This window comes from Malus sylvestris, chromosome 15 (genome assembly GCF_916048215.2).
Source record: "Malus sylvestris chromosome 15, drMalSylv7.2, whole genome shotgun sequence".
Lineage (NCBI taxonomy): Eukaryota > Viridiplantae > Streptophyta > Magnoliopsida > Rosales > Rosaceae > Malus > Malus sylvestris.
The window spans coordinates 4,162,049-4,187,714 of NC_062274.1; the positions used below are offsets into that span (position 1 = coordinate 4,162,049).

A 25,666-nucleotide genomic window follows, 5' to 3' on the forward strand; every position below is an offset into this window, starting at 1 on the left:
CGACATTTTTATACATCATATATGAAATTTAGATTAAATTTAAGCGAATAAAAAAATTACGGTAACATATTTTCCATTAGAATACAAAAAAACACGCATCAACTTTTTTGTTTGCAAATACACACATCAATCTTGAACGGATAAATACTTATCCTTTCAAAACTATTTGATTTGATCAAATTTTGATTACAAGAAAACAAAAGCAAAATATATTCCAGTTTTTTGCTCACAATGATAGGAAATGCTAAAGGGGCTCTTTCCAGTGAGTTTCTCTATGTATTCTCCGCCGTCTCGAGTTTTTGACACATCTTTTTATAATATTAACATCAAAATTAACATTAAATTATAAAGTGATAGAAAATTTATGAATAATTCTATCTTAAAAGAATCCTATCAACATTTCTCCACGATTAAAACATCCACCGTTGATTTTACCTTTTTTTTTTTTTTTTTTTTTTGCTACAAACCAACAAACAACGTTGGATCAAAGAGAGACAGCTACATTGTATGCTACGCCGAGTTTCACTCGACCATATCCATAAAGTTGAGAGATTAGAAAAAAAAACTATATAAACGGATATAATATTATCCCTGTCCCTTTCAATAGTTATCACATCTAAATATACCACTTACCACTTTTATTTCATTATTATTGCTTTAATAAAGTTCCAAATTTTACAACCAAATATTCCTCAAAAAGCATAAACACAAAAATATGAAAAGATTAAATAAATAATGAAAATACTTGGGTTTACTCGGTTGAGAGTTTTTTCGGTACGACAATGGTCATAATACAATAGTTAAAAACTTGAATAAAAAAAATTCAACTAATAATATTATGATATTTGATGTACTGAATCATATTTTTGTCACAATGAAAAATTTCACAATCTGTTGATGCATCTAATTGTCAATGCGAATGTGTTTGATATATTTTATATCATCAAAATTGTTTATATTCTCAATAATCATATAAATATTATCACTATAAAAGAAAAAAAATCAATTAAATTGACGATAACTTAATTGTGTGTATGATTAAAACAATTAAATTATGTTGGTAATAACTGACATTGAATTGTCAATTTGCTTTCGCATGGCTCTTAAAGGCTTAACTAAATGAACTCTAATGGACCTAGCTTGCTCATGTAACAATTTCATACCGGAGGTGATGACCGCCATAAGGAAGGAGCTAGAAGCGAAAAAAAGTATACACGGGAGGTTTGGACTGCTTCATCTTGATTTTAAAAATTGGTATGAAAACTCCCACAATCCATTTCTTACTAAAAAGACCTTTCAAATAAGAAAGAGCAGTAGCCTGCGAATCACTTTTATCTTTTGGGTGGAAAGGGCGAGTAGAACGGGCATGAAAACTAAACCTTCCTGACGAAACAATTAATAAAAATTAAATGATTGCGAATTTAATTAATTAAAACAAATATGATTTTTAAACGCTGACTAAGAAATTTCCACCATTTCAATTATAAAATTTCAACAATAAAATGTATGAACGCAAACATTTTTTGTCATAATAATCTAAGACAATAAATTATAAAGAAAACTAACGAAAAATTCAAAAAAACTTTAGTTTTAATGAAAAAGAATAAATAAAAGTGTAGTGAATACTACCAAGAAAAAATTAAAATGTGGTTTATCGTTAAAAATAAACAGTACTGAAAATATTTCGTTAAAACTTCATAAATTATATCATTTATTGAAAATTAGAGTAGTTTAGACCGTGACTTAAAAAAATCCATCAATAATGTGGGGAGTCTGAATTATTTAGACATCCACGACAAATCAACTAAAAAGCTACGCCCTGCTGCGTCATTTTCCTCCCCTCTATTTTCAGCAAAAAAAAAAAAAAAAAGAAAAAAGAAAGAAAGAAAAAGAGATCAGAGAGAAAGAATGAGAGAGAGTGGAAATTCCATCGCTGTGAGGACCGTACGCGTAAGGCTTGGAATGGACGAAGAAGAAGGAAGAGACTGCATTGATTTTCCGATGAAGATTGCTCCGAATCCCTGAGATTCACGCTAATCCGATTTTCTCAGATCGATTTACTCTGCATTGATTTCTCTTCTCTTTTTCTCGGCTCATTTCCTTGTCCATTTTTTTGGAATAAAACAAATGAACGGCAGCGGGGAGGGCCTCGCGGCTCCGGCGACGTCAGGGGCGGCCGTATCGCCGCTCGACTGGAAGTTTTCGCAGGTCTTCGGAGAAAGGACAGCCGGCGAAGAAGTTCAGGAAGGTAATAGTAATATTCTTCCTCTAATTTTCATTTCGTTTCGTATTGTTAGGGATTCACTATTGCTTTCGTTTCTCTCATTACATTTAATTCTAATTAATTTAATCTTAAATACATTTATCGGATGATTAGTTGCAGAAATTGTGTATTGAATGATGAGAATCATAAGACGCCAATGAAATTTAATCGAAAAAGTTTGGTTTTTGGATGACCCAAGCACTTGAGCTGTATAGTTAAGGGCTCGTTTGGAAGTGCATTTTAAATTACTAAAAGCGTTTTTGTTGAAAATGTTTTTGGAACCAATGCTTAATAAAAATGCAAGTGAAAAAGCACTTCAAGTGCTTCCTACAAGCGCATAACTGGTGCTTCTTGCAGGAAGCACTCCAAGTGCTTTTAAAACACAAAAGCTTTTTCTCTAAAAGTGCATTCAGTCATTTTAAAAGCACTTCCAAATGAACCTTACGTTATTGGCTAATGGTTTGTGGCTATTAATTGATGAAGCTATACATTTGGAGGCTGTCTAATTGTTTTTGATCTTCATTTAATTTTTAAATCACGACATTTAGTTGATTAGTATAGGGATTCATTTTCGAACATATTGTTGCGATGGATACATGTAGGGAGATATGTTTTAAACTTAAGGACTTGGATTTTAGAAATAAGTGAACTGGAAATCGTATCACTTTCAATCAATGGACTCACTTGAATACCTGCTTTTGAAGCTTTGAAAACGATACTTAGTGGGTGTTTGAAGGTGTTGAGTAGTGTGCTTTGGTGCACCAACATACACAACTACTTAGCTTGTGTACATGCTGGATGTTTTGCAGTTGATATAATATCTGCTATTGAATTCAATAGAACTGGGGACCACCTTGCCACTGGAGATCGTGGAGGCCGGGTGGTATTGTTTGAAAGAACGGATATAAAGGATGTAAGTTAATACATTTTTGTCATGATTGTGGGGCTGGGAGTACATTATCTTTATCCTTATTCTGTTGTTGTATTTTGTTACACTGGTGTGATTTATTTGTACTTTTATTGTATAAACTTAACTATGTAGCATGGTGGACATCGGAGAGATCTGGAGAGGATGGATTATTCAATCAGTAGGCATCCTGAGTTCCGCTATAAAACCGAATTTCAAAGTCATGAACCTGAGGTATGACTTTCTTTGTGCTCAACTAGGACTGTAGATAGGCTTATAAAGATTTCCTCTGTGCCAGAATCTGGATTTGACTAACTTGCTCTTTCTTGTTTTTTCAAAACTCAGTTTGATTATCTTAAGAGTTTGGAAATTGAGGAAAAAATCAACAAGATCAGATGGTGTCAAACAGCTAATGGTGCACTGTTTCTTCTCTCCACTAATGACAAAACCATCAAATACTGGAAGGTAGCACCAACATTTTTTGAACTCGTATGTGGTTAGATTATTATATGGAAGATGATTTCTCTCAATATCACATCTGCCAGAGTAATTTTTAGGCAACGTTAGTTGCATTACACTTTCCGTTTATATATTGTTCGGAACAAAGATGGCGATCACTCCAGCCATTTCATTTTATACCTCATTCTTGGGATGAACACACACATACGCACATGCAGAGTGTAGTGCATGACTTGTTATGGCTTCCAATAGGTGGTACAACGACTTAAGATGTAATTATTTAAAATTTTTTTTCCTATGGAAGGAAACATTCTAATCCTGCTCTAATGCTGAGCAGGTCCAAGAGAAGAAGGTAAAGAAAGTATGTGAGATGAATGTGGATGCTTCTAAATATATGGAAAATGGTTCAGTTGCTAGTTCTATGTCATCAAGCTCAAAACCATATCTTGCAAATGAAGCATGTAAAGAGAGCCCAGTCAGTTCTCCAAGCAATGACTCTTCATTTCCATCTCTGCACTTGCCAGTGGTAGTTGTACACAATCTGATTTGTTTATTTTCTGATAGCATATGGTTTTGCTGTTATGGTATTTAGAAAATTTTCCAGAGTCAATTATGCTTAACTTTCTTGGTGAATGACATCCTATTATTTAGCTACACTTGAACTTTTGTGGCATCCAGGTGACCAGTCAAGAGACGAGCCTTGTGGCTAGATGTCGAAGAGTGTATACCCATGCCCATGACTATCATATTAATTCGATTTCAAATAACAGGTACATCTTTTATTCAATGGAATACGCCTTCACCTTTTCATCTATTTTTAAATCATGTTGTGTATGTTCATTGTTTGCCTTGATGCTTGTGCTCCTATTTGAACGTACATTTTTATTATTTGATTACGTGATCATGGAGGAGCAAATTTTAGTTGCTGGACTTTCCCCACCCCCAAAAGAAAAAAAACAGTTTCTGTTGTAAACGTTGACACTGAAGAACAATATTTGTCACTAGAAGGAAAAAAAGATTTATTTTCAATGTCGAATCTTACTTTTCTGTATTATGTAATATATACTTTGGCATTGTTGCATGGATATTATCTACCATGGTCTCCATCTTCTGGTCACTAATGTAGCTATCTTTTGGTTTCGCAGCGATGGTGAAACTTTTATATCAGCTGATGACCTGCGAATTAATCTTTGGAACCTAGAGATTAGCAATCAAAGTTTTAATATTGTTGACGTGAAGCCTGCAAACATGGAGGATCTAACTGGTGAAACCCACAACACTATGATGACAATTTCTTACTTTCTAACTTTTGACTGTCGTTTGAAGAGAAATGGCTGTAGACATAACCTTGACCCAAGTATCTGGGCCTGTTACAAGGCTCCTGGTCTGCCATTCAGTCATATCCTGGTGAACGTTTCATTAAGTGGCATGCTATCATGTCTGTCATAGATTTCATCTGTTTCTATATTGGCTGAAATGTTCTGGCCATGTAGTAAACTTGAATTATGCCTTATTTATATGCTTTGTTGGTCAAACAGCTCCACATGTGTAATTATTTATCTTTACATACTTGAAATTTATGTGCAGAGGTGATAACATGCGCAGAATTTCACCCTACTCATTGTAACATGTTGGCGTACAGTAGCTCCAAAGGCTCAATTCGTCTTATCGATCTGCGGCAGTCAGCTTTATGTGACACTCATAGCAAATTGTGAGTTGTCTTTCATTCTTCCTCCCTTCCATTCTTGCACTCATCAAAGATGATTTAGTATTGTAATAAAAATAACTGTATGAAAAATCTTTTGACACTTTTAGCCCTCTTTAATTTCTTGGTTTCCCTTGAATCCTAATTATGAGTTATAATGGTGCAGGTTTGAAGAACAAGAAGCGCCCGGTTCAAGATCTTTTTTCACTGAAATAATAGCATCGATTTCAGATATTAAGTTTGCTAAGAATGGAAGACATATACTTAGTCGGGATTACATGACTCTTAAGGTTCACATATTCAGACTCTTATAAAAAGATGGTTCATACTTTCAATATTTTGAAATTTCGTGTCATAGTCCTACAAACAGAGTTGCAAGTAACAAATGCTTAAAAACCCTCTCTCTCTCTCTCTCTCTCTCTGTTTCTTGAGACTGGATTGCTAAAATATTCTATTTTTGTTACTGTGATGTTTAGAGTGAATACTTTATATCATGATATTCAATTTGTTCTTGTGGTGAGTTTGTGGATTGCGGCTACTTCTTGTCTTCAGATTTTTCGGATTCTTAACCCTGTCCCTTACAAATTCTGTTCTCACCTTTTTTTCCCGGTTTTCTCAGTTATGGGACATCAACATGGATTCTGGCCCAGTTGCAACTTTCCAGGTTCATGAATATCTAAGACCAAAGGTGATGTATTCCTTCAAAAAGTTTGTTTGATCACATATAATCTTAAAAGAAGACAATATTATTTAAGTAATACCATACAATGCAACTTATTTAGTTCTTTATCATTCTCAGCTTTGTGATTTATACGAAAATGATTCCATCTTCGATAAGTTTGAGTGCTGTCTAAGTGGAGATGGACACCGAGTGGCAACAGGTTCTTACAGGTTAGCTGTATACCATATACATCCTTTGTTGCTTTTATACTTGCACCCTGACCTAAGTTGTGTGGGGCTCAACATATGAAGAAACACATTTCTGTGATTCCAGCAATCTGTTTCGGGTGTTTGGTTGTTCTGAAGGGAGCACAGAAGCAACAACATTGGAGGCCAGCAAAAACCCCATGAGGTATTTTTCAAATTCTATATAATGCTCGTTAGGCATGCTCTTCTTAGGGAATAGTATCATTTAGTCCAAGAAAAACTCTTTTTTGTTTTTTTTTTGTTCTCTTGGTCAAATGTGCTTATTATTTTTCTCATGAACTTCCAGGAGACAAGTTCAAACGCCAGCAAGGCCTTCTAGATCTTTGGGCAGCCTTCCTCGTGTTCTCAGGCGGGGTATGTTCTTGCTTGCATATGAATTTTGTATACATAGTCCATTTTCTGAAAATTGAGTGGTCTTGGTAAAATTTAACATAATTGATTTCCATTCAAAGTCTCGAATGAACTTAAACTTTTTTTTGTAAAAGAGAATAAAATTCAGATTTGAATCGATTAGGTATGGTACTTGATGGTAGTCTATCTGCTAACCAGTGTCTGTACATATTTTCTTCCATTGTAATATAAAAGGTGTGGATAATTCTGGAGCTGACGCAAACGGAAATTCTTTTGATTTCACAACAAAGTTGCTACATCTTGCATGGCACCCTTCTGAGAATTCAATCGCCTGTGCTGCTTCAAACAGCCTTTACATGTACTATGCATAAAAATAGTATGGAAAGTTGTATGTCTTGGCAGGCAAAGCTTTTCTGATTTCTATTGACAAAAGGCTGCCTTGCCTTGTTCTCCGGCTAGTGATGTTTAAGCTGCACCCTACCTAACTGCAAAATCAGGAAGCATTTTGGCTGATGTCAACATTTTCAAGAAGAAAGTAGTATCTGCCCCACCCATACAGGCGAAACATTGCTGTTTAAGGTAACTCGAAAGGAGAATGCTGTTGTCCTCAGAGTGTCTTGTTAGTTGAAGAGATGTGATATTAGCTGATCGGCCTACCGAAAGAATACCTGGTCAATATCTGCTTTGCTGCCACAGTAGAAACCAATTGGGTCCTAGATCCTGAAGCGGGGAGAAGCTGTAATGGTGCCATCAACGCTGATTGATACCAGGGCCTTCAACCTTGTATTATTTGAACTAAAGTTAAAAGGGTTTGTGAAATTTTATCACTGTTTTTACTCTAACCATTCTTTCCCCCTCTTTCAGAGTCTGCTGATTTTCTTTCCTTAGCAAGTATTGGTTCCTTTGGACAGTGAAGGCTCCATGTTAGACTTAATTCCTCGGTCTTAATTCGTCTGGTTTTTGGGTGTTTGTTGTTTAGGTAAATGTTTTTGGTGTAGGTAAACTGATCATCTCTATATTATTCGATTGTCGGTCGTGATATCGAATCATATGGACTACTTTTGTTGAATTAGGTGCTTTTGTTTAGTTTGTGCTGACATTAGTGTTGCCCTTGGGGGCTAGGAACTGTAACAAGCTTTTACCTTGTTCTTAAACCGCTATTTTATCAAGTATAACTGTATATGGTAAAATTTTCTCTTTGTTTATATTTGACCGTGGTGAGTTCGTTTCCCTTTTTGGGTTTACCATGGTAAATTCCTTGGATTTGGCTCGGGCCTTTATTCTATGAAACAAGTGTCTCACATTTGCAGCATTAGTTGAGTAGCATGATCTTTTATTTGAGAGATTTGTTTTGTGCAACGATGCTTGAAAGTGTTTCTCCCACATCGTGAAGATGAAGCTCTTATTATGAGATAGACGTTAGGCATGGAGAAATGTTTTAGCGTGTCGGGAACATAATTCTGTACACTGACTTGCTGAGTGTAATAATACAATTGGAACAATTTCTAGTTCAGTCGGTTTCATGTATGGTTTAACTAGTTACTATTATTTGACTAACTTAAACATTAAAACTATGAAAATTAGTAATGCCCCCTCAATTTAGAAATTAGCATCTTCTTTTAATTTTCCCCATCGACTTTTAATTGTGTTTTCAAACCCCTTTGAATGTGCAATTTGCCATCAACCATCAAATTTATTACATTTGTTTGTTTGTTTTTTTTTTCCTTCTATTGAACTGATGAAAACAACTCTCAATCTGACGGAATAATTTTTGGAATTGACACTAGGGGTGAATTGAAAATTGAGAAAACAACACGGAATAAGGTATTAAGTCTGAGGTATTGCTAAACTTTTCTGATTTATTTTAATAAATCTCCAGCCACTTGTTATTACGGTATAAAAATATTCTTCATCATTTGTAAGCGAGTGTTCTTAGTTTCGAATCTCGACAACGACGATGTTGCAACTAATTTATCCTTAGTGTAAATATATTGTTAAAAACGAAAAAAGCCCTCTAAATCTAGTAACCGCATAACATTTAGAAAAAAACCAAAATGTACAAGTCCAAAAATAGGTAAATCCCAATTTGCAACCTAATCCTACGAAAATTAGAAATTGTGATTTACGCCAGATGCAAAACTAACACGGAGAAAACAGATTCAGGCTAAAATTTCAGCTTTCCTCCTCCTCTTCTCTCTCTCCGAAGCTCCACGGTCATGGCTCTGCTGACCCGTGCCCGCATCCCTCTCCAGCTCTCGGCCCAGCGGGCCCTCTCTCTCCACACCACCGTCCCCTCCCTCTCGTCCTCCGCCCCCTCCGGCTCCACTCCGGCCACCTATGCCCGCCCTCCTCCCCCTTCCGCCTCCCCGCCCCCGCCGGGCCTCTCCAAGGCCGCCGAGTTCGTGATCTCGAAGGTCGACGATCTCATGAACTGGGCCCGCCGCGGCTCTATCTGGCCCATGACCTTCGGCCTCGCCTGCTGCGCCGTCGAGATGATGCACACCGGAGCCGCCCGCTACGATTTGGACAGATTCGGCATCATCTTCCGGCCCAGCCCTCGCCAGTCCGATTGCATGATCGTCGCCGGCACTCTTACCAACAAGATGGCCCCTGCTCTCCGCAAGTACGCAACAAGCCCTTCCTTCCCTCTCATTTTTTCGAATCGCAGTTTTAGGGTTTCTGGATTTTTGAGCTTAGAAAATGTTTTGGCGGTAATTATATTTGTATATACCTAATATAATCTTAGCTTGGAATAATTGGAGCTTTAATTAAGCTCAATTTTAAGGAAATCTCCGATAAAATGGGAATAACATGTCCACCCTTCTCCTCCAGTTTGTTATTAGGAGAATTTTGAGAACCAACTTTGATTTTTTTATCTATTTGCATTTGCATGAATTTTACCAATGAAAGTGCTTGCTGGTTATGCTGATTAGCCAAGTTGGTTAGAGCGGTATGCTTCCGTGGTTAGATTAGACTAGATTATGGCTCGAATATAAACAATGTATTAGCTCTTGGTAACAAAAACTAGTTTTGCAAGGGGGTTGTAGCTGAAATAGTTAAAGAGGATTGTGTGTCTTTGGATGGATGGGATTTCTTAGGAACTTCTTCTGGGAAGTGCATAATTGCCTTTGATTTTGGGAGTTAAAAGCTCCTCACCAACCTTTCAATTTACGCGTTGTTGTAATGTTTGCACAAGTAAACAAATGGGTATGAGTTGTTGTGATCTTTGTGCTGAAATTTTGTTGCAGGGTCTATGACCAAATGCCTGAGCCGAGATGGGTCATCTCCATGGGAAGCTGTGCAAATGGGGGTGGTTACTATCATTACTCCTATTCTGTTGTTAGGGGTTGTGACAGGATCGTCCCCGTTGATATCTATGTTCCAGGCTGCCCTCCCACTGCTGAGGCCCTACTTTACGGCCTTCTCCAGCTACAGAAGAAGATCAACCGGCGCAAGGATTTCCTCCTTTGGTGGACCAAGTGAGGACTTTCATCTTGTGTTTGGGGGCCTGCTTTTGCTATATCTTATCCAATAATAAGTCTATCTGGGTTGGTTTGCCCTGGCTAAGCACCATGAAAAGGGAGAGATTTTGCATTTACAAGTTATAAATTTTAGATCCCAGGGTGTCCTGTGTTGTGCTTTCTGCATATTTCCGTCGTTTTGGAGCTATAACAGTTGCCAAGGATTCTGTAAAACATTTTTCTGTTTCAAACTGGGTGCTTGAACTAATCTCCAATGTTTATCTACTTGTTTGATTGTTGGAAGCTGCTCATAGTTTTTGTTTAACCCGGGATTAAGTAATGTATCCATATTTTTCTGTAAACCCTTGAGTTCATGATTTCAGTTTCGAGTAGTCATATTATTGTTGGAAATGTTGTTGCCTGAGACTTGGTCCGAGGGTTCTACGACTCGACTCTGAGCTTAGGTGTTGAAGACCCAACCTGGTGAACTAGGCGCCCGAGGACTTCGATGTGCAGGACATGAACCCCATCTCCCAAACCCCTAACGCCGGGGACGAGGATCGGGACCGACCTTCGGAAGCTTGGGGCTCAAATCTGGGACCTTCCAACACATGAGATTTGAACTCGAACTCCTAACTTCCTAATCTTATCCTAATCCCAGTCAACACTACGGTCTGGTAGCATTCCTTTTTACTTGGAAGTGAGAGGTCTTAGGTTCAAATCTCATGGATGGCGAATGACGAATTTGATACCAAATTAGGCTGCTCATTGTGTGGTTTTGCCGAACTCTCTCTCCCCTCAGTGTAAAACTATTGATGTACTCACAAAAAAAAAAAAAAAAAAAAAAAAAAGAGATTATGGATTATCACTTATCCGAATGTCGCATTATAAAACTCTGTTTGCAGGCAATAACTTTCGCATCTTAAAAGTTTTCGGTCAAGACCATCTCTAGTATGTGGTTATAAAGTGGCCAAAACTGGTGAAGCAACCCCAACACACAATTTCAAAAAGGGATGTGATATCCACACACTCGATTTTATTTCTCATACACCTTTTTAATTTTCGATCATCGGATTAGATGAATTGAAAAAGATCAACGGACAGAAATTATCAATGGGTGTGTGAGAAGCAAAATAGGATGTGTGGATAGCACACCCCTTTCAAAAAATGATTGTGTTGAATGCATTTAAATTGTTTCTTCTTCACTTATGCGGCAAACACACCAATTAAACGTAAATTTTATATGATGTTCCCACCATACAAAAATAGCCATACTTGTAAGTAACGGTCCATAATTCGTTACGTACCGTATACAAATATATGAGTTATTCTCTTGTAATTTTTATTTTTGGGTAAATCACCAAAATAGTCCATGAGATTTGCATAACTCATCACTTTGATCCTTCAAATTCCAAATCAATAAAAGTGGTTCCTGAGATTGTCCACCATTCATTTTGGCCATTCTGTTAAAAACTCCATTAAGTGTCCCGAAGCTCTTGGCCGGAAGTTTGGGCAATTTTCAAAGCTTCGTAACTCAATTGTTTCTTAACCAAATTCGACCCATAATATATCAAAATGAAGATAGGAAAGTGTAGTATAAGATTATAGCATTTTGAAGCCCAATGGTTGCCAGAGATTGCCGGAAAATAGTATCAAAGCTGATTGGTCCGAGTGAAAACTTGAAAACTCGCCGGAAATTAGGTAAACTTTAAACGTTCATAACTTCTTCAATACTTAACAAAATCAAGTGATTTAAAAACGAAAAGCACACTTCTTGACGAGACAAAGAGAATGGTACCTTTTTTGACGGCTAACTCGCCGTGGTTTAGCCGGAAAATGGCTCGAAAGTGGTTATTTTGGTCTCGAGTTAGCCGTCGAAAAAGGTACCATTCTCTTTGTCTCGTCGAGAAATATGATTTTCGTTTTTGAATCACTTGATTTCGTTGAGTATTGAAGAAGTTATGAACGTTTAAAGTTTAGTTTTCAATTTTTCATTCAGACCAATCAACTTTGAGGCTATTTTCCAGCTATCTCCGGCAACCGTTGGGCTTTGAAGTAGGTATAATCTTATTCTACACTTTCTTATCTTCATTTTGATATATTATGGGTCGAATTTGGTTAAAAAACAATTGAGTTACGAAACTTTGAAAATTACCCAAATTTTCGGCCAAGAGCTCTGGGATATTTAACGGAGTTTTTAACGGAATGATCAAAATGATGGATGATTAACAATCTTAGGGACTACTTTTATCGATTTCAATGACCAAAGTTATGAGTTATGCAAATCTTAGGGATCATTTTAGCAATTTACCCTTTTTTTTTTTACATTTCACTTGTAGTTACCTCATAAAAAATAAAAATAAAACTAATTGAACAAAAAATAAGTTGGTGCACACTTCTATTTTTATTTTATACACACAGTTCTTAAATTTTGGATTTTAAATTGATATAAACGAAAAAGAATTAAATCACAAAAATTAACAAAATGAGTAAAAAAATGTCTGTTGACAGCATCACCAAAAAAAAAATTAGAAGTCTCACAATCCTTTTCTTTTTACGGTTTTACTCAAGACGCGCTTTCCGTCTGGAAAAGTTTATAGACCTTTATTCCCATACGCAAACGCTAAAAAAGTCTCCGTCTGTATAAATATCCCACTGGTGTTTTTCCACCTCACTCTCCTCTCTCTCTCTCTCTCCCATCTCTCTATCTTCTAGGGTTTCTTCCTCTACAGCTACGACAATGGCCGACGAAGCCCAATACTCATCCGGTCCCGATTCAGGGAACAAGCGGAAGTACGAGGAGCAAACGCCGCCGTCCACCCGCAGAGTCACCGGCTTCTCGGCCCCCATCAAGTCATCGTCCCCCGACTCTGCGCCGACGTCGTACAGCAGCGTTCCTCCGCCCATGGAAGATTTCCAGTTGGCCAAGCAGAAGGCGCAGGAGATCGCAGCTCGGTTGTTGAACGGCGGGGATGCTAAGCGCTCTAGGGTTGACAATGGTGGCTCCGATTCTATTGACAAGGGCTTTAGCTCTGGTCCGCCAGGTTCCCCTTCCCTCTTTAGAATTTTGCATTTTCCTTTAATTTTTGTACTTTAAATTTTTATCCTTGTTTATGTTATTGTTCGGGTTTCAGCAAGTTTTTTAATATGCTTGACATCCAAGAATTCAATTGGGTTTAGTTGTTCTAGGGCGATTCACGTTGCTATATGTGTTTGATTATACATGTTTATGATGTGAATGTGAATCCGAATGCAGCAATTGTAATTGTGATTTTGTGAAAACGATACAGATTTGAAGCCTCACTTCTCAAACCCAGCTCCTTCTTCAATCCCGGTATCTTACGGTGGTTTCCAGGGATCGAGCAAAAAGATTGAGGTTCCCAATGGCAGGGTTGGTGTCATTATTGGTAAAGGTGGGGAGACTATCAAGTATCTACAGACTCAGTCGGGAGCCAAGATTCAAGTTACCCGAGATTCTGATGCGGACCTCAATTTTCCAACTAGGATGGTGGAGCTCATGGGTACTCCGGAGCAGATCGCAAAGGCTGAGCATTTGATCAATGAAGTTCTTGCTGAGGTTCGGCTTGTGCATTTAATTTTTAGATTAGTTTTATCAATTACCTGCTTGTGATATATCAAAAGTTTACACATTTAAGTTCTAAATCCTCCACGTTGTGATCCTTTGTTTCCATATTTAGATAGTTGAGTTTTATCAAATTTGTACGTATGAACTTGGAAATATGGCTTACATATATAAGCTTTTATGTTTGTGCCAGGCTGAATCAGGAGGTCCTGCCATAGCTTCTAGAAGGTTAACAGTACAAGCTGGCGGTGAACAATATGTTACAAAAATTCCTAACAACAAGGTACTGGCTATATAATTTTTCCACATTTCTCAAAATGTTCTGGTTATTTGGTTATTGAGGATTCGTGACTGTAATCTCAGGTTGGGCTTGTAATTGGTAAAGGAGGTGAAACAATAAAAAGTATGCAAGCTAGGACTGGAGCTCGTATCCAGGTTTGTTTTCAATCTTGGGCAGAATACTGGTCTTTTCTACGGTTTTTGTCTCGTGTCTTCTTTTGGAACTTGATGTATTCTTCTATCATTTTTCTTCACAGTATGTTGTACCCACAACTTTTCTAGTATATTGTTTTCAGTAATGTGTTTGGGTGGAATCAAATATAGGAAATGGTTTTGTGAGCTGACATTATATTTGTTTTAGGTTATTCCCTTGCATCTGCCACCTGGTGACACATCAACAGAAAGGACGCTACAGATTGATGGGACTACTGAACAAATTGAAGCTGCAAAACAGTTGGTAGCTGAAGTTATTAGTGAGGTATGTTTAATTTGTGTTTGCCTAAAAATTTGGCGTGTACGCCTCTCTGATGTATTTGTAGTCAGAGATTGTTAACTTCAGAGGGAGTAAGCTATAGTAGATGTGATTCTCTACGATTTATAGTTTTGCATGGCTATTTGAACTTCCATTTTCTGTCAATGCATTTAATTGCCACACCTCTATGTGCTCCTATCAGATTTTGGTGTTTTTGTTGATATGTTGAGGCTCCCTGTTGCAGGGCTGTTACTTATTTTGAATATTCCTAGTGTTCATATTTCGTACTCAAATTAGGTCAATCGACCTGGTTACTAGGCTTACGTTTTTTGTATTTTACTCTGGTATTAATTTTCTGTCTTGCAGGGCTTTGTGTTAGTTTTATTTTTAGTGCTCAATTAATCTGTATCATTTTCTGATTAGCCTTTGGAGGCTTTTATCTCTTGATATTGTTAAAACATTAATCTGTATCATTTTCCTTGACGATGAGCTACTCTTTTTTATTTTCATTTTGCATTTTATGTTGTGCATAATACTACATCTCTGTATCTATATTGGGTTTCTCTTCCTTTTTCATTGTCTTTATTTTATGGATTTGAGTTTTATGCTGGTTATTTGCATTTACACCGTACAATTGTTCTAGATATGTATTTTGTAGTCTATCTGGATGTGCAATTTTTCCAGTGTCATGTAAGTTGTGGATACCGGATACTAATTCCGGTCGAACTATTGCTGACTTTATATTGTTGGCTAATGGTGGGCCATAATATCCCTAATGTTGTACTGGTTACTGCATTTGGTATTTTGAACATGTCTATGACCCAATTATTATGATTTTATGAGGATTGGATTAGTTTGTATGTTCTGCAATTGCCTTTTTCTGCTTTAGATCTTGTTAATCCAGAAATTTTGTTTTGTGCTGATCTTTTTGCCATGCACAGTGTAGCTGGCTGAGATTGAGTCTAACATGTCAAGTGAACACTGGAGGGAGCCTGTTTATGCAGTTATTTATTATTTGGGTTTTAGCATTTGCTGGGATCTAGTTTCAACTTAAGAAACTGGTTGGCACAATTTCACCTCTCAAAATCCATTTGGATGTCATATACATTTAGCTTTAAAAACTGTATATATAGAACCTGCTGGGTCATCTGAATTGTTATCTTCAATGGATAGTTATCTGCAATAAGTTTCTTCTTCCCATATGATTGATGCAGATAGTGGCTAATCTGATCTGACCTTAAGATTGAACAGATATTTGGAGGAGTGATTATTACAACACGTTGGGATGTCCTTGCCATACGTGCTTATTGGGAATTTAGTCTATGGGAGTTCATATACATGTTTAGGTTATTAAGTTACATTAAAGCTTCATTAACTCTCATAATGTTTAACATTACACTTATTGGTTCATTAAATGATAAATTATTGGGATAACAGCTTGATCTACCATCAGTGTGCTTATTTCTCTTGTATCATTTAACGGATTCTTATTGGGAGCTATTGTAGGGTTAGTTTGTATTGGACCATTGGTGACACCAACATGGAATCCTTTGTGTTGGTGATCCCTCAGCATCACTCTGGTATGGTTCTAAATCCTGGTTTCTGGTATTTAGTAATGATATTGCGGAGTGAAGCTCTGATAGAAGGACTGAAGGTTAATAGTCTAACTCCCAGAAAATTTAAGCCATTTTATTCTAAGTACATTAATTAGTTGTGAATTAGTTTTAATGTTGGAATATTGAACTTCCAATCAAAGTTCTTTTCTATCGAGCACTTTTGATTTTGTCATAATTATGTAGTTCTTCGCCTGTGTTGAACCATCTGTCAAATATTAGATTTTCTTGGTTTTATTTTTCAAGTTTTTATACTGTTTATTCTGGGGTTTTTAAAAATGTTTTGTAGCATTATAGTTGTGAGAATTTCTTCGATTTTTTTGTTAGATATTGAACAGTTTTGGTTGGCTTTCATAAAATTTGTTTTCCTGTGCTGGATTTAATATCTGAGTGCCATTTTATTCAAGTCCAGCTTATTTTTGTGGAACTTGAATATTATGATCAGTCAGCCTCACCTGCTTTCTGTTCATTTCTCCATTCTTTTTCCAGTTTATATACATTAATCTTTTATCCTATGTGATGACTTATTTTTTAAAAGGAGTATTGCCTTTAATTTTTATTGAGTACACATATTGTGGGTCCTTGATCCTAATTGTTCAGAACCTCTTGTCCCTTTTAGTGCTATATTTCTGTTCTGTTTAATAAATCCTGGAGAGATTCTTGCTGCTTATTTGGGATATTATTCGGCCAATAATGGTTTGGCTTCACACTTGTGGAAAGTTCAAAGGGTCTTTTTTATGCTAGCATCTAATATGATCTATGACTAATGTCCCTGGTTGACACAACAGGTTTTCTATGCTGATGACTTACGTTTTTTTAATAAGCTTAGATAGCTTTTGTTTGAAATTACTGATCATCCCACATGTGGTAGCCTATTTGGGAAGTATTAGTGCATTGATAATGTCTTCTAGTCTGGAATTCTTTCTAAGATGTCTAATTAATACCTATGCGTATGTTGATATTTGGTCCTGTAGTCTACTCTGCATTTTGCGCGTGTTTTTATGACTATCGTCTCAATTAGGGCTATATGTAAGTTTGTTTTTATATAAAAGCTTCTATATAGTGTTTTGTTATTTGTCGTACCCATTCACTTCAAATAGGTAGGGTGTGGGCTTCTGCTGGAGTAACTCAATTTATACAACCACGGGTACGGTATGTGGGTGATTACACCTCTTCCCAATATAATAATGAAATCCATTAATCATATATATGAATGTATTTGTTTTTCTTATTTGTTATGTGTTTCGTTGAATCATAGTATTTTTCTTTTATACATGTTTCCAATGTTTGCTTTTGTACATCATGTGTTTTTTCATTCCTCCATATTCCCCAGCATCATGGAAAGTACGCCATGGTTATTTGTGAGAATAATTTTATTGCAGAACCGTGTTAGAAATCCAGCAATGTCTGGAGGATACTCTCAGCAAGGTTATCAAGCACGGCCTCCCTCAGGATGGGCTCCTTCTGGCCCCCCTATGCAACCACCTAGTTATGGCTACGGGCAGTCTGGAGCGTATTCTGGCCCTCCACAGCAGTATAATTCATCTCAGCCTTCTTACCCAGGCTATCCTCCTCAACCAACATCTGGTGGATATCCATCCAGTTGGGACCAGTCAGCTGCTGCACCAACTCAGCAGACTACCCAAGGTGGTGGTTATGATTACTATGGTCAGCAACAACCTTCACATCAACAGCAAAATCCTGGTGGTCCCACTGCTCCTGCTGACAGTGCTGGTTACAATTATGGCCCGCCGCCAGTTTCAGGCTATAATCAACAAGGACAAGGCTATGCTCAAGATGGCTATGGTGGATATCATGCACCACCTCAATCTGGGTACGGTCAGCCACCAGCCTATGATCAACAGCAGGGTTATTCTGCAGCGGGCTATGGTAATGTGAGTAACCCACCTCAAGATGGGCACACTCCCTCTTACGGAACTCAGGGTGATTCAGCTCAAGCACCTCCTGCCCAGCAAGGATACAATGTCAGTCAACAGCCTAGCCCTAACCCTGCTGGTTACCCACCCCAAGGGTCTACTCAGCCAGGTTATGGAGCACCCCCAACTTCTCAAACTGGTTATGGAAGCCAACCACCGGCTCAGCCTGCATATGGAGCTGGATATGGAGCACCTCCAGCACAAAAGCCTCCTGCAAATCCTGCAGTTTATGGGCAAACCGCTCAGTCACCCAGCACTCCAGGAGGCTATGGTCAGCCAGCACCTGTGCAGCCAGGATACCCGCATTCTCAGCCTCCAACTTCTGCATATGCTCAGCCAGATCCTGCTACCCGTCCCCCATCATCTGGCTATGGTGCTGCAGCACCACAAACCGGGTACGGGCCCCCGTCCTATGGTGCACCACCTGCTGGCCAGCCAGGTTATGGGCAGGCGCCACCACCCTATAACGCATCGTATGGTGCTGGATATGCACAACCTCCTCCCTACTCTGCTGATGCCAGCGCGAATGGGAACACCCGCGGGACCTATGATGCTCCACCACCTGCTTCACAGACTGCTCCCCCAAGCGGCGGAGTTGCCAAAACTTCCCCTCAGAGTTGATGTGTTATGGCGGGCGGGTGTTAACGTTTTGGGTACTCGGTGATGTTTCATTGTATTTTCTGTAGTAGTAAGGCTAGTTAGGTTAGTATTTGTTGAACATGTTATGTTTTCGGTATTATCGCGGGTTTGTAAGGATTTGGTAATTGCAAGAATTTGTTTGATCTTGTTTTCTCTGCGGATTTTCTTGTTTTCTGTTCTATAATGCAGATCTTTCTTTCTGTTTAAGTCTCTTATTTGTTTATTGATGATTTTTTCGAAGGGAGTTTTAACTTCAATTGTTTTTTCTGACCAGCGGACTGCGGATGGACAAATACTCTTAATCACCTGACCTGCAAATCACGCGTGATTTTGATTTTTTCGAAGGGAGTTTTAACTACAATTATTTTTTCTGCCCAACGGACTGCAGGTGGACGAATACTCTTAATCACTGGACCTGCAAATCATGTGTGATTTTTTAGCACCCGCAAGAATTTGAAACATTTTTGTACAATTTTTTAAATTTTTCTTTTGTTTCTCTTACTACTTCAACAATTATATTCATATTCTTTAAAATATATTTTTCCGTGCAAAGCTATTATATTTCGTATTTAAACATTTATAATCAACGATTTAAAACCTAAATTTAAAGATATTTGAACCTTTTTTTTATCCAAATTACATTTTTCTTCTACTCATTTGTTACTGTTCACGTGCTAGTATTCACATGCTCCTAAACCCTAAACTTCATGGGCCTCCATTGCTTCTGCTGCATCTTCATGCGCCTAAACCATCAATTTTATTTATCTTATATTTCCTTGCTAAACTTTTCTATTTGTCTTGCCATAACACTAAACTATCATCTTCATATTCCACAAAATGTATTTTTTGTGAAAATATTCTTATAATCTATGTCTTGATCTTTTGAGAACGGGTCACAACAAGCATGTTATTGGTCGAACCGTTCTCAAAGGATCAAGACGGAACGAATGAAAGCACACACTATGCCCAAAGTCAGAATTTTAATCATTTTTAACATTTTTCTTTTATTTCTCTTACCACCATAACAAACTATCATATTTATGTTCTTCAAAATAGATTTTTTGTGCAAAAATCTATTATAATTCGTATTTAAACACTTGTGATCAACGATTTAAAACCTAAATTTAAATTTGAACTTTTTTTTTTGGTTAATTTTTCTTTTATCTAAATTCAAACTACATAGAACCCTATTTGTCAAACAAAAAGAGGGTGAAAGATTGTTTAATAAAAAAAGTGTTTGCCATTTTTTGTTTAAGTCTTGCCTACAAGTAATTTTAACATCTCTGTACTTTTCATTTATTTTTCGACTTTTCGGCTTAAATATTATACTAAATATATATACACTTGTTGCTCAATAAATCGTAAATCCGCTTCCGAATACCTTATTTAGACTTCCTTAATGCTCACGGAAAATATTTCGAGAAAATAAAAAAATTGCATTTTTTTACAAAAAAAACTTGGATTAATACTCACGGTTTTCAGTCAGTTTTGCAAATTCGTATATAAATCACCGTTCAATCTATTTAGTTTCACCTTCGCCTCACTATGAAGTTTTGAAAATTAAGGTGAGACTTTCCATTAAGATTCTTTAGTGGAGAACCCCATTTGACAAATTCTTGGGCCTTACAACTATATTTTCCACTTATTTTTTTAGTTTTCGGCTTAAATATTCTACTGAATATGCATTTGTTGCTCAATAAACCGAAAAAACTGCTTCCAAATTCCTTAAAAAGTTTAACTTATGGCTCTGGAAATTATTTTGCGAAAATAAAAAAAATTGCATTTTTGTAAAAACACATGGGGGGCTCAACACATGCAAAACGAGGCAGAGTCAGCTCACACAAAACGAGGTGAACCATGACACGTAAAACAAGGTAGGCTCGGCTTACAAAAAATTGGGCGGGCTTCTGGCACGTAAAATGAGGAGAGCTTCGTGCGCGCAAAATGAGGCGAACTCCTGGGTGCTTAGAAAACGAGTCGGACTCTATGCACGGAAAAATAATATTTTGAAGAACATGAATATGATAGTTTGCTGTGGTGGTAAAAGAAATAAAAGAAAAATGTACGAAAATGATTAAAATTCTTGAGGGTGCCACAAAGTCACCTGTGACTGTCTGGCACCTCCAAGAATTTGAATCATTTTTGTTAATTTTTCTTTTATTTCTCTTACCACCCCAACAAACTATCATATTCATGTTCTTCAAAATATATTTTTTCGTGCAAGATCTGTTGTAATTCGTATTTAAACATTTGTAATTAACGATTTAAAACCTAAATTTAAAGATGTTTGAACCCTTTTTTTGTTAATTTTTCTTTTATCTAAATCTAAACTACATATTAATATAATCCTCTTTGTCAACCAAAAGAGGGTGAAATGCTATTTAACAAAACAAAATTTTGCACCTTTTTTTTAAGCATGCCTTGCCTACATGTGATTTTAACGTAATTTAAAAAAAATAAAGAATATACACTAAATATACATTTTAAAATCTCTATATTTTTCACTTACTTTTTTACTTTTCGGCTTACATATTCCACTAAATATACTTATTGTTCAATAAATCATAAACCCACTTCCAAATACATTATATAAATTTTCTTAATGCTCGGAAAATATTTTAAGAAAATAAAAAATTCACGTTTTTTTACAACAAAAAAAAGAGTGGATGTTATACTCACAGTTTTCATTCAATTTTACAAATTCGTATATAAATCACCGTTCAATCTATTTATTTTACATCTAAACTAGAAACATGTATTTAGGGTGCCGGACCGGCGAGTTGGGGTGCCGGCTACAAAGGAGAAATCGAAAGGAACCTGTGAGTCCGACCGGAGATGGCAGAATGACACCAGAAGCGGATGTTTATTCTCAAAAAGTAAATTTAAAACCAGCTTTAGGTACAAATCATAACATCCAAAACGTACAAAGTAGAATTAGAATCTAAGATATGCTTCTTGACTCAAAGCGTGTTCACCAAGCTTTATAAAAAATTATTTAAAAAAAAAAATTTACATTTATGAATAAATTGAAAACTGCAAAAAGCTCGTTCCGCATGGAGTATGAGGGTCAACTGGAAGCGGATGGGGGATTCTGTATGAGGGTCAACTGGAAGCGGATGGGGGATTCTTCGTAGTGTTTCGACTCTTCTTCTACGTAAGTGACTGCTTAATATCTTCCTTAAATCAGGTGTTCCTGAATGCCATTATCATCGGAGAAAAGAACAAAATGAAAGCCAAAAAGGGACCAAAGAACATCTTGATAGCGTATCTCACAGGGTCGTGATCGGCTACTTCTGAGGTAGTTTGTGGGGTTGACATGGCTGTTGCAAGTGGTACGGCTTCTATCACGGCATCTGCGAGGTCTGTTATAAACGAAGGAGTGCAACCAAGGGCAGGGACTCGACCCCAATTCTCAATGCCAGATTCGAGGGCCAATTCCCTGTACTCCATATCAATTTCTTCAAGAGTCTCTATGTGCTCGCTCACAAAGCTGGATAAGAACATAGATGCCAAATTAACTTACTTTACTTTTGAGAGGAAAAAAACCAAATAGTGCCCGGGGCCAGAAACGAAGTTAAATACCTGACTGGAACAGCTAGGAGACTTTTCACGCCTTTCTGGCCAAGCTCAACAAGAACTTCATCAGTGTAGGGCTTTAACCATTGCACAGGACCAACTCGGCTCTGATCACCACCCAACCCCAAAATAAGGAAAAGAAAATCAGAAAACAACATCAAGAAATTTGGCAACATACATGGTAGACAACAACCAATGCTTGTTCTGAGAACCAAGAGTGAAATGGAGTGTACGAGTCAGAAAATAGAATTTCATAACCCACCTGGTAAGCAAGAGTATGTTCATTGTTGATTCCTCGAGATTTCAGCTCTTTCATTATTAAGAAGATGCACTCTTCCATTTGATCTTTGTAAGGATCTCCAGCATCCTCCACATAACTGAGCGGCACTCCGTGGGCACTGAAGAATATCATGACCTGAATTTCATACAAAATTAGCAATGTTTACAGGAGCTGTGAAGTTCAGGGAATAATCATACAATGAAAGCATACGTTCAATAGCAACATCTATAAACCAAAGAGAGAATGAAACTTAATTGCATCAAAAGAGCCATTTCTGACGAATTTAAAGCATATGTTCAATAGAAACATCAAGCGCACCTCTGCAGGCTCAGAAAAACTTTCTAGTTCTTTGGAAATCAAGTCGGCCATTGACTTAATATAGCCTTCACGTTGATACCATGAGTTTATAATAGAAACAGGCATCCTTGATAGGTAGGCGTCTTTCCTGCAAGATGGGCGCTCACATTCAGAAAATTGACCATCATAAACAAACATTTACTTAATTCCATAAACTGACAGTAACAGCAAATGGTCACCTGAAAATATCCTGGAGCACACGAACGCTTGATCCAGTTGTAGAGATAGAGAACTGAGGATATAGAGGCAGGACAACAAGCCTGGTTATTCTGTCTTTCTTAATCTGTCACAGATAATGTGGAAAAAAGTTCAGTCATTTTAAACCATTCAATTACAAGATGCCCCATGATGACTAACTACAAATTCAATGAATCTAATCAATATAATCGTTGGGAGACTTTAGGTTACAATTCTATTTTCCCATGTGCTTTACATTGCCTAGAACCAACGGCATATTTTAAAATAATACTAGGTTACTGAAATTTAAGACTCACTTGCTGAACTGCTTCCTCAGTAAATGGGTACCAATAACGCATTCCCACATAGACATTAACAGGCAAGTCCTTTGATTCCAGAGTCTTTCTGAGTTCATTTGCCTGTAACAAGTAGCAAAAGCCACCTAATTATACAAATAAAAACTAAAGGAAACATTTCAACAGGCATACTATGCATATTGCTCTACCTGCTCATTTGTAATTTTACGCAATGGTGAACCACCTCCTATAGCAGCATAACCTTCTTTGCTTTTTGGAGCTCGAAGTACAGAAATTAATTTCGCCAATGGTTGCTGGAGAAACCGAAACAACCTTGGGAGACGAATGATATCCTGTTTCACACAACATGGGAATATGTTAGTAATGAGTGTATTAAGCTAACAACTAATGCTGACACCAATAAGGCAAGGCAACAAAAGCAGATGAACATACCGGGTCGGCAAAAAGATTGAACAAAAACGGCTGAACATCATTAAGCGTCTCGGGTCCTCCAAGATTCAGAAGCAGCACTCCAACCTTCTCTTCCGCAGCATGGGAATGAGACTCTACAGCAGTCCCACCATAAGTGCATACACCAGCAGGGCATAATACTTCCCCCACAGGGTTTTTCTTAGAACAATGTGATACTCCAAACATGTCATTTCCCTTATCAATCGGTGTAGAGCAAGAAACTGTGAGCTGTTTCGGAACTAGCAATCGCTTGGATGAACGGAAAGAGGCAGGTCCCGACCTACCACTAAATTACATTTAGACAGTCAAAATCTCAGTTTAGCTAAGTCTGAAACCAATAAACCAAAACTCTAATTCGATTGCCATAATTCAATGCTCCTGTTTGGTAGTCGTTAAATGAAAACTTTCTGTTTGGTTGTCGTAAAAATGCAAACTTTTTTGTTTGGTTGCTGGGAAAGTACAAATTTACACATTTAGTCAAAAACTCAGCTTAGCCAAACCAATAAACCAAAACCCAAACATAATTCGATTGCCATAATTCAACGCTCCTGTTTGGTTGTCGAAAGAAAATGCAAACCTTCTGTTTGGTTGCCCGGAAAATGCTTATTTTCAATGCAATTTTCCAGGAAACAAGATTGACATACAATCCAAAGCTCTCTCCCAAGAAATAACTAGGATCTTCTCGCGCGATTAATTCTAAACACAAATCTAATTAAACAAAAAGCCAACTTTACTGATCCAACATGAAATACAAAAAAAAAAACAGAAAAACAATTATGATTTCGAGGGCTTACGTGGATAATCTATGATCCGAATGGGAGAGGTTGATCTGAGGAAGAACACGAGAGCATGCGGCGGCGTCCATGGCGGTCGGCGGTCGGCGGCGGCAAAAAAAAATCCCAAAACTTTGGTCGAATCGTTGGAAGCGTAAAATGAACGTCTTCAGCACTTGCTTTTAACGAAGTCTCTCGACTCTCCTGACTTTTGGGTGTAGAAGATTTGAGCTCCACTGCCTAACCGACTTTTAACGAAGTCTCTCTCTCTCTCTCCTTCCTCCCTCTCTCCTCTGAGATTTCTAATTTTCGTTGAGAATACGTGTTTCAAGGGTCAAACGTCCACGCGGACAAGTCCAACGAAAAGGCGGTTGCCATTGTTTACCATTTTTTGTCGAGGGCGAGTCCGCGGTCACGTGATATCACGTGCCGTAACGGTTGGTTTGTGTCAAAGACATGCTTTGCCATTGAGATTATTTAACCTAATACTGTGACTCTTTGACAAGTCGAAGTAGATTAGATTCAGAGTTGGTAATTTTTTAATATAATTAAAAAATATGTTGAAAAATGTATTAAAAATTTGACTACTTATTGAAGTGAAGTGCTTCAATTTTACTTCAAAGTCCTTCTTGAAAACTCGCATGGTGGTTCTCACAATTAAAAAAAGGGAATTTTAACGAAAAACTCTCACTATTGTTCATTTTAACGAAAAATCATATTTTTACATTAAAAAGTCAATCCTAGTACTATTCATTTTACCCTTTATTTTGTCCTTATCGTTAAAACTCAAAGTTTGCAAATCATTTTCATTAGTTTTCCTTAAAAAAAACTCATATAATAGGTTTATATTCTTATATCATAGGGTATGGAAACACTTTTAAGGGTCGTTTGGAAATTTTCGTCATTTTAAAATTCCTTAGTAAAACGGTAATTAAAATGACGGGATTTTATTTTCTAGAATTTATGAATTTTCTTGTTTGGTTAACCAAAAAGAAAAATGGAATTGAATATGGAATTTGTTATTTTTAAATTCTCAATCATAGAAATTGGAAAATGACACCTATTTACATGAAATTTAAACTTGGGAATTGAAGGTCCCCAAATTCCAAGTTTTTTTCCATGCGGAAATTCTAAATTTCT

General features: G+C 37.2%; 4 protein-coding genes across 8 annotated transcripts; 3 read left to right on the plus strand and 1 right to left on the minus strand.

The window, feature by feature from the left end:
• The first annotated feature begins 1,856 nt into the window (after positions 1–1,856).
• Positions 1,857–7,817, plus strand: LOC126603633 (serine/threonine protein phosphatase 2A 55 kDa regulatory subunit B beta isoform-like). 3 transcript variants are annotated; one of them, XM_050270551.1, is made up of 14 exons: positions 1,860–2,248; positions 3,073–3,176; positions 3,306–3,404; positions 3,516–3,635; positions 3,967–4,158; positions 4,308–4,399; positions 4,775–4,893; positions 5,217–5,340; positions 5,501–5,624; positions 5,954–6,022; positions 6,134–6,225; positions 6,329–6,406; positions 6,548–6,615; positions 6,847–7,817. In XM_050270551.1, exons 1-14 carry the CDS (start codon positions 2,128–2,130, stop codon positions 6,981–6,983), a joined length of 1,539 nt encoding a protein of 512 aa, XP_050126508.1. In that variant the 5' UTR covers positions 1,860–2,127; the 3' UTR covers positions 6,984–7,817. The 3 variants fall into 3 exon arrangements, with proteins under 3 accessions (XP_050126510.1, XP_050126508.1, XP_050126509.1); XM_050270552.1 differs by having other exon boundaries at positions 3,967–4,155; XM_050270553.1 differs by lacking the exons at positions 6,548–6,615; positions 6,847–7,817 and having other exon boundaries at positions 1,857–2,248; positions 6,307–6,382.
• An 899-nt stretch (positions 7,818–8,716) lies between these two features.
• On the plus strand, positions 8,717–10,435 carry LOC126603639 (NADH dehydrogenase [ubiquinone] iron-sulfur protein 7, mitochondrial). Its single transcript, XM_050270559.1, has 2 exons — positions 8,717–9,235; positions 9,861–10,435. The coding sequence occupies exons 1-2, from the start codon at positions 8,829–8,831 to the stop codon at positions 10,093–10,095; spliced, it is 642 nt and encodes a 213-aa protein (XP_050126516.1). The 5' UTR covers positions 8,717–8,828; the 3' UTR covers positions 10,096–10,435.
• A 2,305-nt stretch (positions 10,436–12,740) lies between these two features.
• Positions 12,741–18,803, plus strand: LOC126603630 (uncharacterized). Of its 2 annotated transcripts, none has more exons than XM_050270544.1 (6): positions 12,741–13,117; positions 13,364–13,650; positions 13,850–13,939; positions 14,020–14,091; positions 14,297–14,413; positions 17,403–18,803. In XM_050270544.1, exons 1-6 carry the CDS (start codon positions 12,814–12,816, stop codon positions 18,576–18,578), a joined length of 2,046 nt encoding a protein of 681 aa, XP_050126501.1. In that variant the 5' UTR covers positions 12,741–12,813; the 3' UTR covers positions 18,579–18,803. The 2 variants fall into 2 exon arrangements, with proteins under 2 accessions (XP_050126501.1, XP_050126502.1); XM_050270545.1 differs by having other exon boundaries at positions 12,741–13,108.
• A 2,637-nt stretch (positions 18,804–21,440) lies between these two features.
• LOC126603634 (ferrochelatase-2, chloroplastic-like) lies at positions 21,441–24,810 on the minus strand. 2 transcript variants are annotated; one of them, XR_007616314.1, is made up of 10 exons: positions 24,548–24,810; positions 23,736–24,039; positions 23,492–23,635; positions 23,304–23,405; positions 22,989–23,092; positions 22,771–22,897; positions 22,435–22,587; positions 22,179–22,279; positions 21,697–22,086; positions 21,441–21,662 (listed from the first exon to the last, which is right to left on the minus strand). XR_007616314.1 is itself a non-coding variant. In XM_050270554.1 (9 exons), exons 1-9 carry the CDS (start codon positions 24,616–24,618, stop codon positions 21,780–21,782), a joined length of 1,413 nt encoding a protein of 470 aa, XP_050126511.1. In that variant the 5' UTR covers positions 24,619–24,810; the 3' UTR covers positions 21,441–21,779. The 2 variants fall into 2 exon arrangements, 1 of the variants encoding a protein (XP_050126511.1); XM_050270554.1 differs by having other exon boundaries at positions 21,441–22,086.
• Positions 24,811–25,666: the final 856 nt, after the last annotated feature.